This window comes from Sturnus vulgaris, chromosome 2, assembly GCF_052056855.1.
Source record: "Sturnus vulgaris isolate bStuVul1 chromosome 2, bStuVul1.hap1, whole genome shotgun sequence".
NCBI lineage: Eukaryota > Metazoa > Chordata > Aves > Passeriformes > Sturnidae > Sturnus > Sturnus vulgaris.
In genome coordinates this window covers 110,711,934-110,737,419 of record NC_142244.1, presented here as the reverse complement: position 1 = coordinate 110,737,419, position 25,486 = coordinate 110,711,934, and the positions used below count along the sequence as shown (strand labels likewise).

General features: G+C 40.2%; 1 protein-coding gene across 2 annotated transcripts; it reads right to left on the bottom strand.

Annotated features, from left to right (window-relative positions):
- Nucleotides 1-773: 773 nt before the first annotated feature.
- Nucleotides 774-25,486, bottom strand: CYBB (cytochrome b-245 beta chain). Of its 2 annotated transcripts, none has more exons than XM_088160367.1 (13): nt 25,331-25,486; nt 19,556-19,651; nt 18,031-18,141; nt 14,597-14,681; nt 13,503-13,648; nt 12,547-12,737; nt 8,797-8,926; nt 7,794-7,886; nt 6,221-6,474; nt 5,777-5,939; nt 4,807-4,953; nt 3,573-3,697; nt 774-2,862 (listed from the first exon to the last, which is right to left on the bottom strand). In XM_088160367.1, exons 1-13 carry the CDS (start codon nt 25,367-25,369, stop codon nt 2,736-2,738), a joined length of 1,707 nt encoding a protein of 568 aa, XP_088016493.1. In that variant the 5' UTR covers nt 25,370-25,486; the 3' UTR covers nt 774-2,735. The 2 variants fall into 2 exon arrangements, with proteins under 2 accessions (XP_088016493.1, XP_014732314.1); XM_014876828.2 differs by lacking the exon at nt 25,331-25,486 and adding an exon at nt 22,543-22,665.

The window sequence follows — 25,486 nt, the reverse complement described above, 5'->3', positions numbered from 1 at the left end:
GGAGCAGAGAAGGAAGTGGGGCTGGATGAGACCCAGTCATATCAAGTTCTTGCTTGGATACATCACCTGAGTAAGGCTCAGTTCCATATCCTCTCCAAAGCCCCCTCCCAGCTTGCAAAGTCAGGGTGAGGCCAGTGGGAGTCAGAGCTGCCCAGTGTCCCAGGGGGTCACAGTCTTTAAATCTAAGGCTAACTACCATGGATTGGAGAGTGAGGATATGGGTGAATTAACTAACTGCTTATTTCAGATGACTACATATGGGAAGACAGAGAAAATATTATATAAGAAGGGAAGGAAAACAGCCTATGCTGAGGCCATAAGTGAACTTTGAATTGAACTCCTAATTACTTCCATTATGTGAAACAGTTATTTTAATAATCCAACAACTGTCCTTTCTTGCCCCCAGAAGAACATTTTTCATTTGAGTAGTAATTTTTTGGCACTGAAGCAGAGATCAGACTTCAGTACACCTCGTAATACACAGAAGGAGGAATTTTTCAGCCAGAGGCCCAACTCATAGCAATGGTCAGGTTGCAAGCAATGACATCTGGCCACAAGAAAGGAGTGTCCTTGAAGCTCACCTGTAGCCTGCTGCCCTGAGGATTCAAGTTAGTTTATTTCTTGTATTTGCATTTCAGTGCTATCTATTTCACTCTTGTATCCTAGATTTAAGAAAATATTCATATTCAGACCATGACTGACTGTGCATGGCTCACTATTTTAGCAGGATTTAATATAACTAACTTTTGGAAAAAAAATGGAGAAACTCTCGCTTATTCTTTCATATGTTTTAGGAAGACAATGATTTATTAATAAACACAGAATTACTGTTTCTGAGTTCAAGGTTCAAATAAGCCCTGGTACAAGTTTGCAGCTGGTCAGGGAATGCCACTGTGACTGAGTAAAGAAAGACTCCGATGTTTTAAGAACAAACATGGCAATGTACAGAAAATTTTCTCATGATAAATATGCTGTCTCCATGTGACCCCTTGCAATTCCCCTTTGCCCACTTTATAAGATTATAAAAGCCTGATCACATTTCCATTAAAATCAAGGGCAAATATTTCAGGACTCTTTGCACAGGATGAGACCCTTATTATATTTCAGTAGCAATATTTACGCCACAGAAGAAGTTTCTTTGGCTATACTTGTGTTATGATTTAATAGACGTGTGTCAGACAGAATTATGTGGATTTGAATATGGCCCTTCTAAGGGAAAGAACTGTAAAATTCCCCACCAAGAGTAGATCTTTGCCAACATTCATTGATAACTGATATTAATAAATAGGAGCTGGTAGGTTGTCTTTCTGAAGTAGCATTCAGAGCCTGGATAACATTTTAAAATGCTGTAAAGAGAGAACACATATCCTGTCTGGCAAGCTGCGGTATGAAATAAGCTACATGCAACCAGATGGCTGCACAAAGTTGTCTGAAATTGCAGATGGAGACTACAGCTTTCTTCTGTGGCTGCAAGAACCTGCCAGGAAGGTCTTGTGCTGTGCAGGAGCTATTGCAGGGCTTGGCTGTGGAGTTTAAAAGTCACTAAGCAGGAAACTGGGATGAATGGAAGACATGATATACTGAACTGTGGCTCTTTCAAGAGCTTTTTCACTTGCTTTTTCAATTTTTTTTCCTATGCTGCTGGCTTTATTATTTTGTTTTTTCCTCTCTTGCCAGAATTAAAAGTTTTGGTTCCCTTTCTTGGTTTGTTTTTAAGAACCTGCTGCCTGTAGCGTCCCCACAGAGGCACTATGCTGTGTATGGGAGTCTTGTGCACATCAGAAACTTAACTCACAGCTATTCCCTAACTGTGAATAAAGTGACCATTGCTTTCTCAAAGCCTGTTTCACCATCAAAGAGGAGCAGCTGAGCAATAGGGCCAAAAAGTGCTTCAGAAAGTACCCATTAAATCATTCAGCAACAGCTTTTTACAGCCTTGAAAACCAGGAAGGGCAGTCTTGAAAACACAAAACCTCTTCTTGCATGCATCCCTGCACCGGGAGCCTGAAGATGTGAAAGGAGGGTGTTCAGAGCAGCCAAGCAGTGACTCACACTCCAGGTGCAGGACTTGGGTTGAATCCGTCCTTGCCATCCCTCTGCAGCTGGTGTGGTTCTCAGAACCCCAGGTGGTTCCTTTTCACTTTCCCGAGGAGAAGCAGCTTCTTTTCAGCTGCATGTGTTCTCTCCTGGGGAGGATGTTTAAGGCTTATGTTGGAAGCCTGGAAGGTGCTGGTGCACAAAGGAGTTTTCCTCTGGTAAGGAATTAACTTTCCCAGTCATCCTTTTACAACTCCCCTTGTTCCAGGGATTGGCTGCAGCCAGGATGAGCTGAGCTGCCTCCTAACAGCAAGCATTATGCTGGAATGCTTTATTGTTTAATAGCACTAAGCTTTATGAGTGTGAATTGGCTCCCAAAAGCAAAAGGCAGCCTCCACTCTTCAGCAGTGAAGAGTGAATAATAGGAGGATAAAGGCAGTTGAGGGGAAATCCCCTCACACAGACAAACAAAACAGATTTCTGCTGAATAGCCAGCACACAGAGGGCAGTGAAAACTTTCCTAAGATAAAATTTGACTCTTTTACTCTACCACAGAGCCAAAATAATTCCCAAGAAGCAAAGGGACCTGCATTAGTGTAGCCGAAATTTAGAAGCTGGGCTGTCCTTCCCAGACTCCAAATAGAAAAACAGATTCAGTCTTTAGACTTTGCATCTAATGACTCCCGCATGCTTGGGAGTTAGAAATTTTCTTTGTTAAAAATGAAATGTACTCCTCGTGGATCAGCTTCTGAGTTGCTGATGCTCTGCTTGTTGAGTGTGTCAGCCAGGCCCTCAGGGCCACAGAGAAAAACACCTATTCTGGAGCTGTTAAGAAAACGAAAATATGGTCAGAAACTAGGTATGGAGCAGCTGGATATTCTTCATGTAAATAATTTTTTATGTTCTATAGATGCAAGGTTTTTCCCAATTACAGGAACTGAAGTAGAACTGGACATCTATCCCCTAAATCTTATAACCCCTTAAAACTTATTGCTGCTCCTAAAACAAATGCTGGGCTAAATCTCAGCTCAGCCTTTGTGAAGACAGGTTTATTAACCTCACTAGATCAAGGAAACAGAGATTCAAGGAGCTTACAGCATTAACTCTTGAGAGGACTTATTCTGTTTTTTTCCTGCAAATTTTGGGTGGTTACCTAAAGGTCATCCATATTCAGGTTTTATTTTTAGAGGTAGAAAGTGGTTCTGGAGGTATTTAGACATCATCTGATATTCCTATCTACTTCAGCTGGAAGGATAGTGTTAGTTTTTTTCTAAATCTTCTACTAGTAATTAGACACCCCAAGAAGTATTTTGTGAAAAAGGAATGATTTTTTAAAAATTGTAGGTCAGAATAATTTGGTCAAGATCATAGATTGTGTCCATAGCTGAAAGAAGACTAGAAGGTACCTGGAGACAGGTAGAGAGAAAAAATGCTCTTCAAACTTTATCAGCCAAAGGAACAAGATTGTGCTGTATGGTGTATATGGCCATTAAATAGAGGAAATCCATAGACACTATAAATTTGCACAGGCTTACCCAGGATGTTTCCCTGCAATCGTTTTGAACTCATTTTCCCAGTTAGGTCTTCCATACAAGGTTTTCTGTTTCAGTCCTGTAATCACATCTTTCTCTTCTTCATGATGCACTACGAAGTGAGTGGCCTGTGGGAAATGAAAGACAAAGGACAGTTAAATATGGCAGCATTGTGTTCTGGTTAAAAAGTAATAATGTCAGTACTGATTGAATTATTTCCCTAATGAGATTATGGAATTTATGGTATTTTGCAAGGAAAGCTAAGACTGATAAAATCCTGACTAATAGTGTCTATGCCTTCCTTCTCCCCAGACTGGGTGATCTCAAGAGTTAAAGCTATGAAACATTGAACACAGCAACTAATTGCAGGTTTTTTTCAATTAACAAGTTTACCCTAACATAGGACTGAAAATTTAAAAATCTCTTCCCTTCAAATACAATAACATGACTCTCTTGACCATAATGAAATCCTGCCAGCTTGTTCTCTGGAAAGTTTGACCTGTATGAGGAGGTCTTGCCTGTTTAGCTTCTAGCTAGACCAGCTCAGTTAAGTAAAGCAAGAAAGAAAAGATGTGGTTAAAGGCATAAGTTCAGGCCTTACAGCATTCTGTAGCCCTTTTATATGAAACAAAAAAAGTTCCAGGTAACTTTATCCCCAAGGAAAAAAATGTGGGACTTTTCTTCTTTCCTTTCTGCCCCGTCCCTGTCTGTCTGGCTGAGCTACAGCACTTTGGGCACATGGTGAGTTTTGCAATGGTGAGATAAATATAATATAAAACATCACTAAAAGTAACAGAATAAGAGCCTTTCCTGACACATTCTCAAGTGTCTGCTCCTTTGCATCCCCAGCACAGGACCAGAGAACTCAAGAGTCCTGAAACAAATATGCTGCTATTGTTCAAACTTTGTGCATTGGCTTCCCTGTTTCCTAAAGCTCTTAATTACATGCTTTAGGCAGCATCAGCTGTTTTAGAGACTTGTACACGGTCAGCTGAGGTTCCTCCTGTGAACAAAGCCTGCTTCCCACAGAGCACAGCCAGAGGAAACCAGAAATTAAGTCAGTGGACATTAACAGCTGATCCCATGTAACTTTTGATTGATAATACTTGTCTGCATTCAAAACCTCTGAAAACCAGATAGATGCCCAGGATAAAAGATCATTTGAATAGTTATGAAAACAAATTTTCTAACATTACCCCCAGTTTTATGGCAGTGATATCCTCCACTGTGTGGTTACCTGAGTTTCATCCCAGCCTGTAAGGTAGATGTTATAGCTCAGAAACTCTGCGTTATTCCTCTCCTGCATTTGAGCCTCCAGAGATTGCAGGAGGTCAGCAAACCATTCAAAGGCATGAGTGTCCCTGCAAAGCCAGTAAAAATAAATCTGGAAGAGACAAGAATGAGTTGTCAGGGGACACAGGCACTTATGTTTTCTGGGTTTATGTCTGCTGACAGAGTGAGGATTATAGAGTTCTTGTAAAAGATGTCCTGAATACTTCAGTAGATGGATAGGATGGTATTGAAACTATTCAGGAATTTTGATGATGGGAAGGTTATAAAGCTGAATGACTGACTGCAAGAACAAGGAAATATCTTCCTATTTCTCTTCCACATTTTTGGTTTACAATGTTTCCCCTTATCTCCTTGTAAAACAGTTTGTTAGGGCATAAATAAATGATTTAGAGGTGAACTCTCTTTTTGTCTGCTGGCAAGCAAGATAAAGTAGGTAACAAAACCAGTTCTGTTCTCTGAATACAACCATAACTGCTAAGTGTGAACCCACACCTCTGCACAGGGAATTTCCAGGGGCAGGAGTGGAGAGGAAGGTGTTTCCATTGCTCTTCCACTTACGAAAAGCTTTTCTCTTTGTGCTGGGGGAAGGAATTCAATATTTGCCCAGGCTGTACTAGTGCCTTGAACTTTGTGTTTCTCGAGTAGATAAATACCATTTCCACTGCAACTGGAAATCTCCAGGGCCACAGCCAGTATTAGCATGTGTGATCTAGCTTGTAGGCTATTTCTTCTTTCATTATATTTTTGCTTTAGATCCTCCTGCTTTCCTCCTGCTAACCTTGAGAGGTAACCGGATTCTTCCTTCTTTTGGGACTCATGCATGCCTGGAGCCAGATCACCTTTGCTGTGCCTGCTTTGATTTGGACCCTTGGCCCTTGAACACTTACAGGGGTCTGGGAAAGAGGCCACAGTACCTTCTTGAGCTTTAGGTTGGTGGCATCATGGCAGTATTTGTACCAGACGGACTTGAGGACAGATGCAAAGGGGGTGACCCCTATTCCAGCTCCAACCAGCATCACAGTTTCATAACTGAACACGTCCTCACTCGCTGTCCCAAAGGGGCCATCCACAGCTATCCTGGAATTGGAAGTATGCTTATCAAATCAAGAGTGAATATTTATTAACACCATTTAAAAGAGCAGCAAAAAGATATTTTTCTGCTACAATCCATATTTGGACTGAATACTAGTCAGCAAAAGGGGAGGTAGAGTTGATAGAAAAACTGTAAAGAGGCATCTAAGACCCACATCTGTGTCACCATTTAAGGTTTGTGTCACTGGTGGCATTAAATTGGCTGAGCAAAATTAAAACTGACATAGGTGTTTGTTGACTTCACCATGGAGACTTTTTGTACATACTTGGGCAACTTCCATGCCTCCTGGAATTCTTGTTTATCACACCCACAGGCATTGAACAAGCCCTCTGTCCAGTCTCCTACGATACGGACGTGAATGCTGAAGTAATCCTCTTCTGGAGCAGAAGTCAGTGTAAATGGATGCCATTCCAATTTAGACACTGCTGGACATTTAACAAAAATGTATTGTCCAACCTCCATCTTGAAGCCTTTTTTCATCATCTGGAGCTCAATTGTCTTGAAGGGATGAATGACCACCTACAGTGAGATGGGAAATGGGGAAAATAAGGAAAAAAAAGTCTGTCTTCACTGATAGTTGATATATTTACATCCTCCATCACTAACATCATCCTCTGATATGAGAGCAAGGAAAGCAGGTGAAACTTTCTTCCCAGCAGAACTGAGAGTGAGGAGCAGCACCTGACAGGCAGATGAAAGCCTGCAGAGGATGGTGATGTTTTGATTGAAGTATTTTTTCACACCACACTTGCAGTCACTCCAAAGGGGACAGGCCAGACTGGCACATCTTGTAACACATCATCTGACCTGTGTGTGCACATTGTTAATTCCAGATGACCTTACCCAGTGACATGGAGCACAGAGTTAATGGGCCTGACTGTAAATATAAGGGCAAGAACACAGAGCTATCCTACAGATATTGGATAGGCAGTACCACTGGAAATGGAAGTTTTCCTGCTTTAGTCAAGTGGGACCTTGGCTAGTCTTTAGAAACAATATTCTAGAAGAAAACCAGTGATTCTGTCACTGTTGTCTGCCAAAATTATTTTCATTTTTCAAAAGAGATTTTCAAGAGGGCGAATCAAGTCTCTCTGTCTGTTAATTTAGGTATTAACAGTGGTGTTTAGGATTGTGAAGGAAATTTTCTGCCAACAGGGCACATAACAGACACAACAGAAATATAATGTAGTAGTGGCTCACAGGATATTTTGGTAAAAATTACCAAAAGCACATGAATATTTAGGAGCCTTCCAATGTGTCAGCATCTTCATAGAGCACAGTAGAAACACCAAATGTCATCCCCCAAACCCTGCTATGATTTGAACAGGGTGTGTCCTCAGGATGCAGCACAGTGCCTCGTGAGGAAATCACACTGGGAAAGACCAGGATAGTTTTTGTATGTTTGAGCTTAGTGCTGTGCTAATTCAGCTGTCAGAATTTCAGGAGCAGTGTTAATATCTCTGCCACACACCATGGGGAACAGAAGCTCAACATTAGATACGGATACATAAAATAAACATGCTCTAACTTGTTTTCAGGGCTCATTCATTTTGTGTCTTAAATTAGTCTCAAATCTGTGGAAATTCTGCGGTGTAATTTTTCACCCAATACAAAGAAAATTCATTTCTTTCCTAAGATTCAGTCCTGTGCCTTAGCTAACTTCCTCCTCTTGCTCGCTTTTAGAGGCTACATTTGGATGTTAGAAGTTGGCATCATGACAGCAGTCAGGAAATTCCTTCCACTGATAATTTCGCTATGTAGGAGCCTCTGCCTTTGCTGCACCATTTAGAGAAGGAGGTGATGCTTTGCCAGGTATTAAGTGCAACATCAGCACTTACCTTTGTGATGACAACCTTCTGCTGGGACCTCCAAAACCTCACCAGCCTCTCACACAGGTACAGAAACATGGGACCTACCACCCACTTCCATGTCTGTAAGCAGAAGGAAACAAGTCAGATGATGAAGATCATAGAATCATAGAAAGGTTTGGGTTGGAAGAGATCTTAAAGATCACCGAGTTCCAATCCCCCCTGCTGTGGACAGGGACAGCTTCCATTAGACGAGATGGCAACTTAGACCAAATCAAATCCTGGAAATTTTATATGCAGAGGTGAACTTCAAGTAATCTGTGTTCTTTATTAACCAGATTAGGGAATCCTTGAGATATATGACAGCTTCAAAATTCTGGTCAGAGAGGGAATTTCTTTCTCTTTTGAGTGTTGCAGTTGAGTTTTTACTTTCTACTAGAATTACAGCAAGGCATTTTCCTGTAAGTAATTTTGTCTCTGTCTAAAAAAGAATGTAACGAAGTGAAATGTGGAGTAAAACTCTTAAGCTATTATTGACTCAGGTCCGTATTACTGCAAGAAAAGATGTGGTATCTGTTAACAGTTCAGTCTGAAATGTGAAAGAAAAACCAGCCTGGTGAGTCAATAAAAGCTTCAAAAGTTTCAAATTCACATTTCCAGGGGTGTTATTTTCTGCTAAGGATCATTAATCCATTAATAATGTTAAGCTATTTATTATGAGAATTATAGCATTTTCTAAATATCTTCAGGAGTCATTGCTTTGCAGTTTACTTTTTGGATAAAAAGTTCTCAGATACCAATTGCTCTTTTGCTTTTTCTGTCAATTGTGCTTATTTTACAGTACATTTAAAGTGTGTTGTCTGGAGTCTGTTTCTGCTTACAACCCATCGTGTCAAAATCTCTTGCTTCATGCAAAGAAAGCTGCCACTGAATAGTGCTGAGGGTTATATGGTTGGTTTTCTATGCAATTTAAGAAAAAAATAGCAAACTAAACATTTTCAACTGGATACACACACAAGCCAGCTGTTCTTACCATAGGAGGATTCCCTGCAAACTGAGGGATTGGGCAAGCTGCATTCTTGCCCCAGTGACTGAAGTTCTTGTGGCAAACCTCTGGGTTGTGTTCAGCCAGACTTTCAGCTGTCTGTCCCCGTACAATACGACTGGGAAAAAAGTAAAGACCGTTAAGGCAATGAAATAAAAATGAAAGTAACTGTTCCTTACTGTTATTCTATCTAGGTACTACTCTATTTATATGGAGTTGTTGATTTCTGCACTGCTACAGCTTTGATACAGCTTTACTGCTCTAACGTACCCACAAAGTTACCATTAAATAAATAAAAATAGGGAGAGAAGTTTGTCGCATAAAATCCTGATTTCAAGATTAGGTGAGGAACTGAGAGCTATATCCATTACCACTTCCAGGATGTGGTCACAATTAGAAAACTTCATTCTTTTCTGAGTTATCCTACCCTTTTCGTCAATTGAAAAAACAAACAAACAAAAAAATAAACAACCCCCCCAAAACAAAACAAAAACAAAAAAAACCAAAACAAAACAAAAACACAAACAAAAAACAAACAAAAAACCAAAACAAACAAAAAACCACTTGACCAAAAGAAAAAACAAACAGAACTACCAAAACCCAAAACATTGAGTGGACAAGCAATCAATTTGCTACTGACCACTACAGAGATTATTTCTGCTGTTTATTTTAGAAATCTGGAGATTCGTTTCCAGCACACATTCTTTCTTTGGCCTTTCCCTCTAAAGCTATGGAAGAGCTGTTCAGGTGCTATGAATGAATACAGCTGCTTTTGAAATAAGCAGCTATTGAAGCTACAGCAGCTTGCATCAGCCAATTATCTGGCCTCAATATTCCTGCTTGGTTGTTTTTATATTTGTTTCTTGTTGCTGTTTGCTTTAGTATAAAGAATCCTGACTGATCCAGTACAGCTGCATTACCAGTAGCAGAACTGGTGCAGAGAGGTAATTTCAGTTTCAAGAGACAAAATCTATTCTTTTTCACCATTTCCTGCCTCTCTCTCTGGACTTCTGCCAACCTCAGGATATTAGTAGAAAATATCAGATTAAGATCTGCTGAATTTTCCCTAGAAAAAGTCTGCTTCTGATTAGGCTGTTCAGTTTTATGCCAATGTGATTCTTTGATATCTTCTCCCCATGACTTCTCTTTCTGCTTTTCTAGCTCAGTTTCTGTGGACTAGACTACATTTCTGATATTTCAAAAAAACCCCATGGTATCTAAGCCATATGCATGCCTAGCTTTGTGTGAACAGAAAAACCTGTGAACATATTTTTCAGAGGATTGTTAGAAAATCTCTGCACAGTGTTGAGAGGTAAGATACTGCTCATAAGTATTACTAATGAACCTCTTCTTCATTAAATGTTTGATTAATATCCTGTCTGAAAAATAAAGGGAAGCAGTGACACTGTCCCAGCAGAATCACGAGTTGCATTTTGCAGGAACATCAGCAGTTACAGTTCACTTCCCCAGTAATGACAATGGGTTCAGCTGAGCCACCTCTGGGATGAGTTACGGGAACAGGAGGAGCCCATTGCTAAAGGGAAAGAGGGCCTGGGGGTTTTTGCCTTGCCCATGGCCCTTCTCAAGGTTTCACAATGCCAGTACCCCGTACAAGAGAAAGAAAAAACTTATTTCCCCTTTTCAGTCAGTGCAGATGTTCTCTCTAGTACTGTAACTAAGCTTTCAGCAGTATAGCCTTATAATTGCTTCTTTTTTGGCTGAAGGTTTTCCTTTAACTTCAAAAGAGTGAACTGCACCTCTGCACTCTCTCTTCTTTATATTTACTGTGTTTGGAAATTTGGGACATTTTTGTGTGACATACAGCTCATGCACAATAAAACATCAGTACTTCAAAAGTGCTGTAACAGTTTGTAACAGACAAGAATTATTGTAGAGTCAAATAATTAAATCACACAACGGCTTGAGTTGGAAGGGACCTTAAATATCAGCCAGTTCCAACCCCCCTGTCATGGGCAGGGACAACTTTCACTGGACCACATTGCTTAGAGCCCCATCCTTGAACAATTCCAGGGATGGGGCAGCCACAGCTTCTCTGAACAACCTGTGCCAGTGCCCCAACACCCTCACAGTAAAGAATTTCTTCCTAATAATATCTGATCTAAACCTACTCTCAGTTTGAAGCCATTCCCCCTTGTCCTGTCACTCTGTACTCTTGTAAATAATCTATCTTATTGAATCTGCCCTTTTGATGCTATCAATAAACTTTGACTCAGCTTTCTGTATATAAAAGGATGTGTGTTTGTACAGATATATGTGTGACAGTCTTCTTTCTCCTGAGATAAACTGGTATTTATGCCTCTTCCTAACCTGTTGCTTTGAGACTCTCAGTTCATACTCATTCCATGACATCCATCTTTGCACACTTGAGATGTCTTCCATGAGTGTAACAAGCTTTTCTCATATTTCTTAGTGTATTTTCTCTGAACTCAAAATGTCATTATTACCTTTAAGGCCAAATAAGTGAGGTCATTGAGTTCACAGATAGAAAGCATCCTTCCCTCTACAGATGAGTGTGCCTGCTTCCAAAGGATAGCTGAACTTGGCTGACAACCACTGCTGCCCAAACTCTTGCTTTTTCATTCCAGTACAGTTAAGATGACAGGAGAACAGTGAACATTGAAGTAAATAAAAATTCAACTTCTATAAAATATGTTCTCTCCACTGACCTCTAGAATGGGCAATGCTTGCTTTCTGATAGCATTGTGTAGTAACTACTGACAAGTTTGGACATTGGGACAGTAACTATACAATGTTTGCTGCACAAAACATGAACCATTTGTTCTTTTCCTTCCACAAGTTTTGCTCAAACCATTTCCTTGTTATGAAAGTTGGAATGGACAAATATGCTGGGGGTTATTCCTATCTGCCTTCTATTTTTGTTCTTCCCGTTTTACTTTCATTTCTGTCTTTTTTATGGTACTAATGGACTGTAAGGAAGTGGTTTTGAATAGTCATTTTTGCTAGACATTTTTAAAGGACACTTTCTATTGCATGTAGTATTTCCTTTAAAATGGACAATGTACTGTAATTATGAACTATTGAAATGTAGCTTGGATACTTGAGTCTTTCTTCTTTTTTCACCAGTTCTTTGGTTTTATAAAATGGATTAAAGTTCATTTCTCTAAGTGCTAAAATAGTTTGTGTAGTGTTAAAACTGTTTCATTAGGTTTTTCAGCTCTTTCAGAAGAAGATATGGAATGAGGCAACAGCAGAAAAAGATGTTTGGCATTTGAAAGTTAGAAAACTTTACAAATGACTGTTTCTAAGTTGAAACAGCTAAAAATCTATTCTTAAATGCTGCTGATATTACAAGTTCATCCAAACCTGAAACATAAATCTATATAAATATAGTTTTCATTATTCAAGACTCTACATAATTTTTATACTGAGATATCCTCTCTTGCATGTGTGCAGATGCAATTCCTTTTGAGAGAAAGGTAAATTAACAATTAGAAACAGAAACCTTGGAAAAGACATTTGCAATTGAGACATCAGAAGAAGTTGAGTGCCAGCCAACTTAAGTATGCCAAAGTCACATGAAACCTCCTGTGTGTGGACAGTTTGTTGCACATGTCAGTGAGAGCCTCTGTTGGCCCATCACTGCCATCAAAAACAACTGCTGCCCAGGGACAGGAGTCCCTATACTCATGTGTGAAGGGGGCTTTAAATGAAGATTCAGTAGTTATCAGATATTTTGTGATAAGTGCAAATACTCACCCAGCACCATGGATGACAAGGCCAATAAAGAAGATGACAAAGAGATGGTGGGTGTACCAAAATACTTCAAAATATGACCTCCGGATGGTTTTGGTGGATGAGGTGATGATGAGGATGAGGGCCAGTGTGATGACAACCCCAGTGATGCCAGCCAAGTATGTGAAAGCCACATAGAGGCCCCCAATGGGATTCTGTGAAATAATTGCACATGGTGGTCTAAGGAAGGGGTTGCACCAAAGCAGGGCCAGTTGAGCCACCACTCACCAAACCCTTTACTTTGTTACAAGTCTTTAAGTCATCTGATGCCAAAATCCCACCTCATTTTTGTTGCTCTGCACATTCACCTTTACTAAGATAAATGGAAGTAGAAAGGGCTTCCCATGAATTAACACACCAAACATGGTTTCTTACTCTGTCATGGCTCAGCAGGTCTGGTTTGGGGAAAGTGAATACATTTGCACAGCTCTGGTGTTAACAGCTGAAGTCCTACATCCGTATTTCAGGGGTTAAATGAAAACTCTCCTTTGCTCTGGTGTTGCACAGCCATGGGACTTGTAACTCATGCAGAGTTTGGATGCTCAGTGCTCTTCTGAGGAGTAGGGAAGTCTCTTCTTTTGTTTTTCCCCACTGACCAGAGCTTAAGCCACCCAGCTTCAAAACTTTGCCTTGATTTCTGTGTACCTTTCTGTCTAAGTCAGAACACTGTTTTAAAGAGTATGTATTTACATAATGTTTTAAATGTACTTTGAAATCCCCAGGTGGAAAAGTCTAAATTACTACCAAAGCTCAGCAACAATATTACTGGCAAATATAGAAGAATGGATTCTACATGTTTTTTTCTGCAAGGTGACTCAAACCCAGACTGGGGACACCAGAAATAGGCACTCTGCTCAAATGTTCCTATATGATCACCCACACAAATGTAATGTTACTCTTCAGAGCCCCATGTCACTTACTCCAATGGTTTGTCTGAAGAAGTTGACATAGCTTTCTTGTGGTTTGTCTCCAAGGGCAGAAAGCACAGCTGCCAGAGTGCCTTTCTCCTCCACACGGGCTTGCACACTCCACTCCACATTGAATAAGTGTGCAATGGTGTGAATTGCTAGGAGTGACAGGAAAGGAACAATCAGCATTGACCACAAGTATTCGGCGGTTTTGGGTAACGTTTGAAACTTTGTCACATTTTTCAACTGCAGTTTAAGAGCTTTGCTGCTCTTGCCATCTTCATCACAATTGCAGATCACTGATGTATTTTACTGTTAAAGCTTTATCACCTGAATTTTACAGTTTTTGGGTGAGGGAGGGAAAGAAATAAAGGGAAATTTCCAGTATATTTTTGTTCAACAAAAGCTTTCAACAATTCAACTCTAACATATGAGATACTGAAACATGGAATGGCTTAAACTATTTGTCAGGATCATCTTCATCCAGGACTTCTGTAAGAGAGCTGAGAAGTGAATCTGGATTTCTTTGGGATCACATTTATTAGTGCTGCTTTGTTCTGCAGTTTTGCAGAACAAAATTTTAATCATTAGTAATATTCTCATTAGGCTGAATGAATCCAAAAATCTAAACCAGCTGAGGTGTTCACACAAATTCCACTACATGTTTTTGTAGGGTAAAATTGTGCAAATTTGTCCAAAATTTGAACCACCTCCTCCTATAAGTAGACACTTACTTACCTTCAAAACAGGTCCAAGTTTTTTATATCCTTTTTAAAAATAATTTCTATTATTTGTTTCAGACACGCCAGATAAGAAATAAGTCTAAACAAGAATTAAAGCCAATGTATCCAGTTCTCAGGACATTGCTAAACACCCTTTATTAAACTATCATAAATTGTACTGACAGTTCAAAATAAAGGTATTATTTCTAATCTTTTGCTCTCTGACAGCTGGCACATATCTGGAAGCTGATTTAAGCCTTGGCACACACTGACCCCTCTAATTAAATCAGCTCTCTGACCATATCCTTAAGAACTTGCATGCCACCTGGATTCCACATAAAATACACAAGAAAACAATAAACAAAGAAACATTAGAGTACCAACCAGTGTGAAGGGCAATCATCCAGGCCACCATCTTGTGAAAGGTGAGGTTTCTGTCCAGCTGTCGTCTGATACGGGTAGAGCAGCACTTTGGGTTGAAGATTGAAAGAAAAAAGTATTTGAAGACTATTCATGTTGTCTATGCACACTTTTTAAATGCAGGGACAAAAAGAGAAACCCTGAACACATTGGTGGCATTGCTAGGAAAAAAATAGGATTCCGAAATATAGACAAAAATATTTCCCCCAGTCTTTCAGAAAAGAGGAATTACAGATTATGCTTAAATATGTCCCACTGAAATAAAGTATTTGATAAGGAGAAAAAAATTAACATCCAATAGGACAGAGGAATACATCTTATCTGTTTTAAACTTCACATTATAAACAAAAGGAGTGATCACAATCTGTCATGGCAGTGAGTGCTTTGATAGCACCAGGATCCTGTTGTATTTCACAGCCTAGAAACAGGCTGCAAAGTTTGGGTGTAACTGTCTCAGGGTGCTCCCACCCCAAACGTGTGAGTCTCCTGTGGTGGTGATATGAAGGCATTCCTTCCCCAAAATACTGGGTATACTTCCCAGTCGTTCACTTACAATTTGATTTTGGAGTTACCCAAAAACAAACAGCAAAAATCTCTGCAGATACAAACCAAAGAAATTGGCTTTCAAGAAAAGCAGAATTATATTTTCATTTCTAATAATGATGAGTTCCTAACAGGCCCCATCTGAATTGTGCTGCAGTCACTGGGAGTTTTCCTAAAACCTTAAGTTCCTGTAAATCTGGCATTTGCTGTCCCCACACAGTAGAAAGCATGATTGTCATGTGTTGTATGTTTACATTGTGTTTGCTGGCAAGATTAGGGAACAAAACACTATGCAAACTACCACAAATATTTTCTCACAAGAGGAAAACATTCTGTCCAATGACTTCAGACTATAATAACGACCAGGGGAATTTGACCTTTTTGTATCACCTGTATTGAGAGACAACACAAAAACATTGTGGAATAAAATGTAGCATAGTAAGGCAGTGCTTGACTCCCTGGCAAAAGCCACTTGATTTGAAAAGTGAAGGCCAGACAATGGCAGAGGGCTCCAGCTGCCTTCAGTCATGAGGCTCATCAAGAACAGTGAATTCAGCAATAATGGACATGAAAAACACAACACAGCTATCCTTTCAATTAAAACCAAATAACTTTGTAACATGTGATTTCTGGGTGGGAGGATGGAGAGGGGAAGACTTTTCAGTACATTCCCATTGAACACTGTGTTTGAACCATTCTTTCCTCTTCTTGACCCCAATGACATTGCTGTTGGGAAGGTCACTACTCTTCCAATAAGTTATTTGACATTTAAATGATTTTTCTTATAGACCCTCACAGTTGTTACCTGCAGAGCATAGCTAACTAGAGACAACAGCACAACAAGCATAAGCAGCTGTTTCCCTGTGCTGAGGCACCACAGTGCTGCCTCTGCCAGTGGCTCACTGGGCCATGTGGGTTTTGTTTAAGATCTAAAATTCCATCCTTCCTGAGGTGTAGCTTTACTGCAAAAAGCTACTGAAGCTAAACAAACACCAGCTGTCTAACAGTCCTCTTCTATGCCCCTCCCTGCCCTGCTTGCTCACCCTCAGAGCCCTTTGCTTCCTCATTCCCAGCTATCAGCAGGAGAGTGTGCTGCCAGCAGGAATGGAACTGTATTTCCCTGCCTGGGACTCATTTTATGCTACGTGTAGCCTGAGTACCTCTACCACAGTGCCAAGGCAGAAGGACTGACTCTGTAGCTTGAATACCCAAAAGGGACAGCTTTCCCAGGATCTTGGTCAGAAAAGTTAAGTTATGCATGTTAGCAGAGGAGCAATTCAGGACAAGTAGCACAAAGTCCAGCTGGAATACAATTCTCAAAACCCAGATTCAAGTTTTGGCCTTCCAGTAGTCTCCTTATGTATCCCCAGCTCTTTGACTGCTTTGAGCTCAGAAGACCTCTGCCCAGCTTGCTTTCACCTGTGCAATCCAAAAATGCCTCATATGATCAAGAGCTCTTCATTATTTTCCAGGTGCATTCATCCATAGCAACATTAATTCTTTCTAAATTTATGTTCATTATTGACTTCTGCAGCCAGAGGAGTCAGCTCTGGATTTTGGCTGATACTTGCTGATCTGCCTTAGGACAAGGGAATAACAACTTTAACGCTGCAGCTTTATCTGCTATCCTTTTTCCTTTTACATTAATGGAGGGTATGGCTGTCTGTTTTGTAGCATCTCAGGATCTGAAGAGTATAGGAAAAGACTGAAAGCCTGACATGTATTTCCAATTTTATATTCCTAAGTGTTATTCCTTAGAAAGGCTAGAGCACTGGCCTTGCTCCTAAATATAATTTAAGAGTTTAAATGAGATGGCAGGCACATGTCATTTATTCAGCCACACTCATTGTGAAGATGTGTGCACTAAATGGAAGTACAGCCTATTTTGTCTCTGGTTATTTTCTTATTGCTTCATATCCCACCTCCTGGCCTTATGAAGGACTCTTGAAACACTGCATCTATTTTATCACTTCCTCTTCTGCTCTGCCTTTTCAGCCCCAGCAGGCTGTCTCATTTGCATTAAAATATATATACTGGGTTTAGAGATGAAAAACAGCGTCTGGGAACTGGTTTTGTTGATTGCCTCTATGTTAAAAGTGTCCAGAAAGAAAGGAAGGATCATTATACCTTTGGAAGGACAACTCATGAACTTGAGGGGAATATTGCTTTTTCACTGGACCATGGCCTGCATTGTCTGCATTATTTTTGCTGTAATAGCCAGAAATCTAGATTTTGGCAGTTGGTAGAGTCAATATTATCATAGGAAGCCTCTCCAGCTGTCACTTAGGATCAGTTGTCCTTTTCTTAGTGTCAGTTCCTCAGTGCTGTGTATAACATCTGCCTTTGGGAGCTAGAAAAAGTCAAAAGGCCTGGGAACTATTTCATCTGAGATGGAAATGCAGTTCAGACAAGAATAAATGTAATTTATGAGCCAGGTGAAAAAAAGCGCCATTCTGAAAGTCTAAAAATTACTACATTTACCTTAAGAACTGAGCATGCAAAGACACACAGGGGCTAGTATTTCCCTCTCTAAGTGGATGGGTGGGAGCACCAACAGCTTCTGCCAGCCAAAAGAGAGACTTTGCATGCAGGGCAGGACCATGGCCAGCAGGCAGCTAAAAAGGGAGGACTCAAAGGAGACTAATTCAAACCTAAACTCTCAACTCTAGAGCTCTAGATACCCCACTAGACCTCCCTCTTGCTCATAGCAAAACTCCAGGCTTATCTGCTTCTTATAAGAGGACATCCTCAAAATACAGTATATTTGGGGAACTTGGACGAAGCTTCTTGGTATATTTGTATGTCTGTTTACCTAATTATCTTTCATAAATTTTGAAATTCTTTCTTCATCTTACCGCACTTGATCCTCTGAGGAAGGAGAGCAGGTTTCGACATACTGGCAGCAGAATCAGCATGCAATTGAAGTTCAGGCAGGCTGCAGGGGCCCTTGCAAGAGCCAGAGCACGCTGTAATTAGAGACATGCTGTAATTAAATGCATTACCTAAGATATTATCCAGAGCATGGGTAGGCACAGATTTTATTTATGCATTATATCACAACTTGTAAAGAGTGTGAGATCTAGAGTTCACATTTACACCGTGAATGTTTAATGGAATCATGCTCTGGTCAAGTCAGAAACACATGTGCAGGGAGGACGCACTCCTGCAGACAGACAGACACCTCCTGTTTTCAGTTTTGAATTAATATGGCTGTAAAAAAAGCTCCCTGTCACATCTGGCATTCAACAGTCAAACACAGGTGCAAATCTAAGCCATTCGTAGAGTTTTGTGTCCCAAGGCTGTGAAGAGTCTGTGGTTTCAGTTGGTGGGGCTTTTATGATAAATGGTCAGCTTGTAAGAGAAGTGGTTTAAGTTCTCTGTCAGTAAAGGAGTCTAAGGAAGTTTGTTGCCTCAGCTTTTAGGAATCTATTTCCTTAATGTTGGTCTTTACATCCTGAATTATTTAAGATTTTTGAACTGTTTGAAATGAAGCAATAATGAACCTATTAATCAAAATGCAATGAAAGGAAGAAAAATAATATTTTCTGTCCTTGCATGGACTGAGACCCTTTTTGGTTTTAGATCACAGCTCTTTGGGGTTACATTGATCTCTACTTATCCAAGCATGAGATTTTGTGACTTCAAAGGCAACTGCACCATGATTGCAAAGGACAGGATTTGATCACAGACTAGAAACTGTATGCAGAATGCGATTTCATGCTTTGTAGAATTAAACCACGGCTTTGCAAACCTTCAGCAAAATGCTGTGCTCTGTAATCTGAAGCTTAGGCTGATTTTTGTGTCTGTGAGCAGAGTTTTAAAATATGTGAATAAATTAATTTTCCCTGTCAATTGGTCATGACCTGTGGTAGCTTTGGAAGCAAGTTTGTAGTAGGACACATTATGCTGCATTAACTGGTTGGATGAAATGGAATAGCCCAGGATCCAGGATCACTTCACTACCTGACCACCACTCACATTCTTGATAAATATATGAATAATGATTGCTTTTCAGAGTCAATATCTTTATAAACTATTCATACTCTGAAAAATAATTGCAAGGAGAAATGACTGTACAATAGTACAATGGCAATATTTTACTCATCTTTTGCTTAATAAAGTAACCACAATTAATGCTTAATTTAATTACCAGGAGCATAAAATTTAACTGAAAACATCTTTAGAAAGGGGTCTCTGTATTTTGTGTAGCAGCTTTCTGTTCAGAAGCACTGGACATCTACCTGCATTCAGTTATCTGCTTGCATGTGACTCCTACATGAGCTTGCAGCTCCAGCCACTAGATCCAGTCTTGATCAACTAAAACTATTCAAAACTGCTGTGTCCTCTGTCTGTGCCAAAATAATAAAGTCTTGTACTTACACCAAGGAGCACTCTGGTGTAGAAGAATTTGGGTGGGACATCATACACAAGGTAGTACCACCAAAAGAGGAAGACATTTAAGCCCAGCCACACAAGCTGAAAGAGAATTAAACAGGAAGCTTACAGTTTGTTGTTAGAAATAATCCATCTGAATTTACACAGTTCAGATAACAGTCAGTTACTTTTGTGTTTGTGCAGAGAGCTGCACTGCTGGGTATAAAGTTTTCAGCAGGGGTGATAGAAATCTTTCTGGTCTAAATAGGCTCTGATGTGTGAACACAGTACAGGAGTGGCAATAGACCAAAGTACAGCAATGTGCAGAGGAAACGTTTTCACAGGTCAAGGAGTTTAGGGTTGGTTGTATCAGGACTGTCATATTACAATGACAGTTTAATTCTGAGTCCAGTTAAATCTCCAAATACCATTGAAAGTTAGGGATGCTTCCAAATGGCAGTTCCACAGGTACCTTAACCTATGTGAGAGGAAGATTTGGAAGCTGTGACAAAGAAACTTGAGATCTAAATTTAGATGGGTTAAATTACACATAGGGTTGAATTCAAGAAGAGGGTCTGAAAGCAGTGAGCAGTGAATATTCAACACAGGCCCTTTGGTAGCATGTGGACTACCCCAAACCAGGCTTCTTTGTAGCTGTACTGCAGAATTTCCTCACACTTACACATCCTGATGTGCAGGTTTTTTAGGGAAAGACATGTTATTAACTCTTAGGTAGCTATAAGTCCACCTGGCAAAAAAGATCATAATGGATCTGGATATTTGTCCTCCTGGAGCTGGTTGGCTGATTTCACATCTCATATTGAAACAAATCTGTATCACTGCAGTCAGTCTAAATGGTTTTACTAAGTGGTGCATTAAAATGGAGAGAAAATCTGAGAACTGGGAGAAATTCCAGAAAAGGTGACATTATAGTTCCTCGCCTCTCCTAAACCATACATTTTGCTAGCCCTTTGGCTCAAATAACACTGAAAAAAACCCCTTGGGATTATTTCAGATCTTAAAAATGCAAATAAATACTGGGAAATGAAGGGATTTCCATCAGGGTAAGGCAGTATACAGGAAATCACCAAGACTTCATTAAAATACCAAGCTCCTTTCAGGATTAAGTGCTTGGGATTTTTGTTAAAAGTGACAGTGGCACACTCTGGCAGTGTGTTTCTTTTTGTTGAGGTGCATCAGTAGGAATTGTGTCTGTCCTGTTCCTGTCAAGTACTGGACAACCCCCTGCCTACTCAGTGTGCAGTAAAGATGTAGAGGACAAAGCAGAACACTTGGGTAAGGTTTCCTTTTAGCTGGGTTCTTTATAAATATGTCTGTTAGTTTCTTTCCCTATTACCCTGACCTTGTTATAGCTTTGAGGTTCAAAAATCAAATTCCTTATTTGAACAAAATAAAGGCCTCTTACTTAATTCTTTTAATATTTCAGTTCTGGTGGGAAAAAAAAAATAGAAAAAGCCACAATTCACCTCTTGGTAGTTTCAACTTCCTCAAGTCACTGAAGGTGACAGCAAACACAGTCACTCCCTTTCAAAAGCACTGAAGTGCCACAGCTATGGGATTATGATCCTAAATTACAAGGTCATACACAAGTACTGATTGCTCATAGCAGCAGAAATACTTCTTGAAATACTCACATTTCAGTCACCACAAGTATGCAAATTCTATGCCTTCTTTTTCTTCCTCTCTGTATTTACATCTACTAACAACAGGTAGACACAATGCCTGAACTCTTCTTACATTTTGGTTTTTATATGTTTTTAATATATATATGTATATGTACATAATATATGTATAGAGGTGTCACTGGTGGGGGTTTTTGGGGTCCCTTTAGGATCCCTGAGGCTGCTCCTGCAGCCCTCAGAGATGGAGCACGTTCCCGAGCCTTGCCCAGATGGAATTTTGGCTCACAGTGAGCTCTCAGACCAGCGGGGTTAAGAGATCAGCATATGCAGAGAGGCACAAATCCATAGTTTATTCTATGAAGGCATCCTGTCTACATATACCAACGGCTATTGTTTTACAGGGGTTTTTATATCTTTTGAGGGTTTTACAATTTGCACCAATTACCAAGGAAATTCTACATTCTAACCAATCCCTGAGGGATTTTACATTCAAAGCTGGCCTATGGATACTAAAAGAGGATGAACCACTAATATTGAAGATAGATAAGAGGGTCTTCCAAGGGGGGGAAGCTGGATTCCTTCTTGTATTCATCATTTCACAAGCCATTTCTTATCTCTAAGCTATGGTTTTCTGAGGAGCTTGTTCTGAGGATGCAGGGAAACTTTGTTCTGTGTTTTCTGCTCCCTCCACATAGAGGTATGCCTTTAGCCCTTGTATTACATTGTGAAGTAAAGAAAAGAAAACACTAGAATATAAACTTAGTTTTCTCCAAGGAGGACTGCCCTGCTTACTCTTTAGCACTTGTAAATGCAACTGGGATTTTCTATACTTCTAAATCTATCTCAGAATTAATTTAACCTACTTTCACAGCCACTTTATGCAAACTGTAAGAAAATTCAATTCAAATACTAGTTGTCTCAATGAAGGATTTATGAATCTCTGCTCTAAATTCTTGAATCTGACATTAATAAATATTTTATACCATCAAGACACTGTGCTTTCAGTTACACCCACTTCTCTTCATGAAAATGCAAGAAAGGGTGATTGCGTTAATTGCTTTCTCTGTTGAAGTGCATATAGTTAAGTTAAAATTATTTGTTTTGCTTAACTAAAGTATTTCTAACAAAGCAAAGTTAATAAATGATCCTTTCTCAGTTAACAATGAAGCCTACAGCAACTGAAATACCAGAGAGCTCCTTAAAATTATTCCCTTGAAGCATTTCCTTGCATTTGCTGCCCCAGTTTCAGCATAATCAGGTGCATCTTTCACTGGCACAGCGAGAACTGCTTAGCACAGCTTTCTGTAGAACTTTTCACTAGACACAAATCACAGTAAAAATTGTACTTACAACAACGAAGATGGACAGTCCTTCATTCTCCACCCAGTTCCCCATGGCTGCTTGAGATGTGTGTGCACAACAGCCCCGCTCTCGCTGGGACAGCCTCTAGGGCTTCTCTCATGAGGAAGTGAGAGCAAAAGGTTGCAGCACCCTGTTTCCTTTCTCATTCATTTGGGAAATAAGTTAACCATTTAATCATGACCCCAGTTCTGCTTCAATTTTCTAACATCTTTACACATAACGTTTCATAACTCAAATACATATAAACTATTGAAATAGACTTTTTCATTGTGATACAAAAGATAGAATAAATTATACAACTGGACAGGTTCTCTGCTAAAAAATGTATTGCCACTTTATATAACTTTTAATGCTGAAGTGTAACTAGAAACACAGGAGAGTTACCTTTGCCCAGACCTGTCTCTTTTTAATCACCTCAGGACTGAGATGCAGATCATTCTGATCTTTGTTGATAAATAATCACTAGTATTATTTTTCCCATGGAAACTTCAAATTGTAATCTAACATTCCTCTTTGTCTGGTATATTCAAACCTTGCAAAATTCCTTTCAAAATTCCTCTCTGATCTGGCCAAAACTGAGGATATATGCCACTGGATAGGCTTTTTTTCATGGTTTTGGGTCTCACAGAATCCCCTTTGATGGCCATCCCAAACGGGTCACAGAATTATAGAATGATAGAATGGTTGGGCTGGAATCAACTTTAAAGATCATCTACTTCCAACCCCCTGCTGTGGGAAGGGAGGACACCCACTAACTCAGGCTGCTCAGGGCCCCAACCAGCCTGTCCTTGGATGCTTTCAGGGATGGGGTAACATTTCCAGGGATGCTGGATATCATCAGAGGGCCTGGTACCCATATTTTTGTTTATGGAGGTGGCCTCTGGGAGTTAAACAGTCAGAGTGGCTAGGGAAGGAAAGGAGGGAGGCAGTTCTGATTCGTGGATGTCCATTCTTGCAGTGAAGACAAGCCTTCTCTCCCTGACCAGGCATGACAGTGTTCCTACTGCCTTTTTCTTCCCCCTAGCTCAGGGTAAGTTACCTGTGCCTTCTCCGGGGTGAGCCAGTGCAGGTATCCAGGATGCTCTGAGCTTCAGCAGCTTTACCTTGCCTGGAAGCTCCTCAGGCACCATAGCCCTGAAATATGGATTTATTGGCTCAGGAGGTTTCTGTCAGGCTACAAACCCAGAAGGGGCTGATCTTGGATCAGCACAACAGTTGCAAAGTCTGAGGTCCTTCTGACAGCCTGAATACAGACATTGAAATATTATATTTCAGCTGCCCTCAGCCTAGCAATTATCAAATGCAGTAGCTGATCTCACTGCCTGACCTCCAAAGAAAGGGCGGAGGTGCAGGGTTCTTCCACAGCTGCTGAGTTCTGGTCCTCCCTGATGCTTCTGAGTTTTCAGTTAAATCTGAAAGTGACATGACAAGCACAGCAAACTTTGCATGTTGCTGCTAGTGACATTTGAGTAGAAATGATACCAAAACCACCCACATATCACCCCTGATTTAATTCTGTTTCACCTTCCAAATGAATGAAACATTTTTGCTATTACAAAAACCTAAATGTTTTATACTTTGTACTAATTTGGAAAATGTATCCTATACAAGAAAAAACAATGTTGTCAGCTGTGTACTAATTATGTGGGAGTGTAAAACTGAAGTATGGAAAAAATTACCTGCTATCTCACTCTGTTTATAAAATTTGTTTCAAGCTACTTGATTACAGAGAGCATTTTTCATCCTTTGTGCTTAAAAGTTCAGTGAACACTGATCCTTTTGCAGCATGACAATATTGCAAAAGTATTCATGTCTCAGGGCTCTTCCTTTCCTTGCAGTAAATTTACCTCATTGCTCAGGAATTAATTTAGCTCCTCTCCTGCTCTGCACAGTAATGGTCTGTGTATTGCTGCACAGATTTAATGCCAGGTGTTTGCAATAGGCCTAGGGGTTTCACAGATGTCCCAAAAAGGGACAATGAAAAATTCTGCAAGTAAAAGCCTCAAAAGAAAGAGTGATGTGAAGAACAGAGTTAGAGATCTAGCTCCTCCCCCTCTTGCAGCACAGGGAAAGCCAAGCAGAAACCTTGATTAACCTCTTTTTATTTTGTAGCCTGAAGTCTTTATTTTGAAAGCTGTGCAATCACTGTTTACCAACCTTCCCTTGACTCTACACCAAAGAGAAAGAAGCAAACAAGGGATTTGTCAAGCTGTCTTCCCTGAAAAGGCTCTTCACACACAGCCTGAGGCACTCACTCTGTGCACTTGCCTTCACTCCAGGGAATGACATGACATGTCTGCAACTTCTGCTCTTTCCGTTTCGTTTACAAAATAAATGATTCCAAGCTGAGAGAGGAGGAAAGGGGAGAGATATGAGCCAGGGAAAAACACATCAATGAGACTCCAATAAGGACTGGCAGATCCTTCCAGGTCCTTGCTTTGCACTATTACACTCAATGCAATTCCCTGCTCCAGTACTTCCTCTCACTCTTTTGCAGTCATCATGAGAGATCCATATTAAAAAATATGCATGTCTGATCCAGATGCTGTTTGCACACCAGACTTGGCTTGAAGTCAAGCAGCAGCACACCACAAAACAGGCCAGGATGGCTGCACACTGCTGTGTTACTGGAAGGAAGAGACATTACCAGCAACAGGTCCCAAGTACAGACAGAAATCTCATTTCATTAAGCAGTCAATAGTTTCCAGGAAGAGCTAGACTAAAGCAGGGGCAACATAACTTCCCGTGTATAAAGGCAGAGGTAAAATTAATCTACCTTTGCGTAGGACTGAGGGAGAGGGAGCCCAGATGGCATCCTTTGGGCAGGGTAGCAGCTTTATGATCTACCATCATCTGTTTGCAAGACTTCTCTCCCCAGGGCTGCAGATTTCGTTGACACGTGCTGGTGATAGCCCAAGGTAACTTTTCTCTG

Bases quoted from the DNA above. Each gene is read 5' to 3' on its own strand.
- CYBB (XM_014876828.2), bottom strand. From the start codon at position 22,587: ATGGGGAACTGGGTGGAGAATGAAGGACTGTCCATCTTCGTTGTT. The intron at 19,652-22,542 runs GTAAGTACAATT...ATTCTCTTTCAG, and splicing joins GACTGTCCATCTTCGTTGTT to CTTGTGTGGCTGGGCTTAAA. The intron at 5,940-6,220 runs GTATGTACAAAA...TTCCAATTCCAG, and splicing joins GAGGCATGGAAGTTGCCCAA to GATAGCTGTGGATGGCCCCT.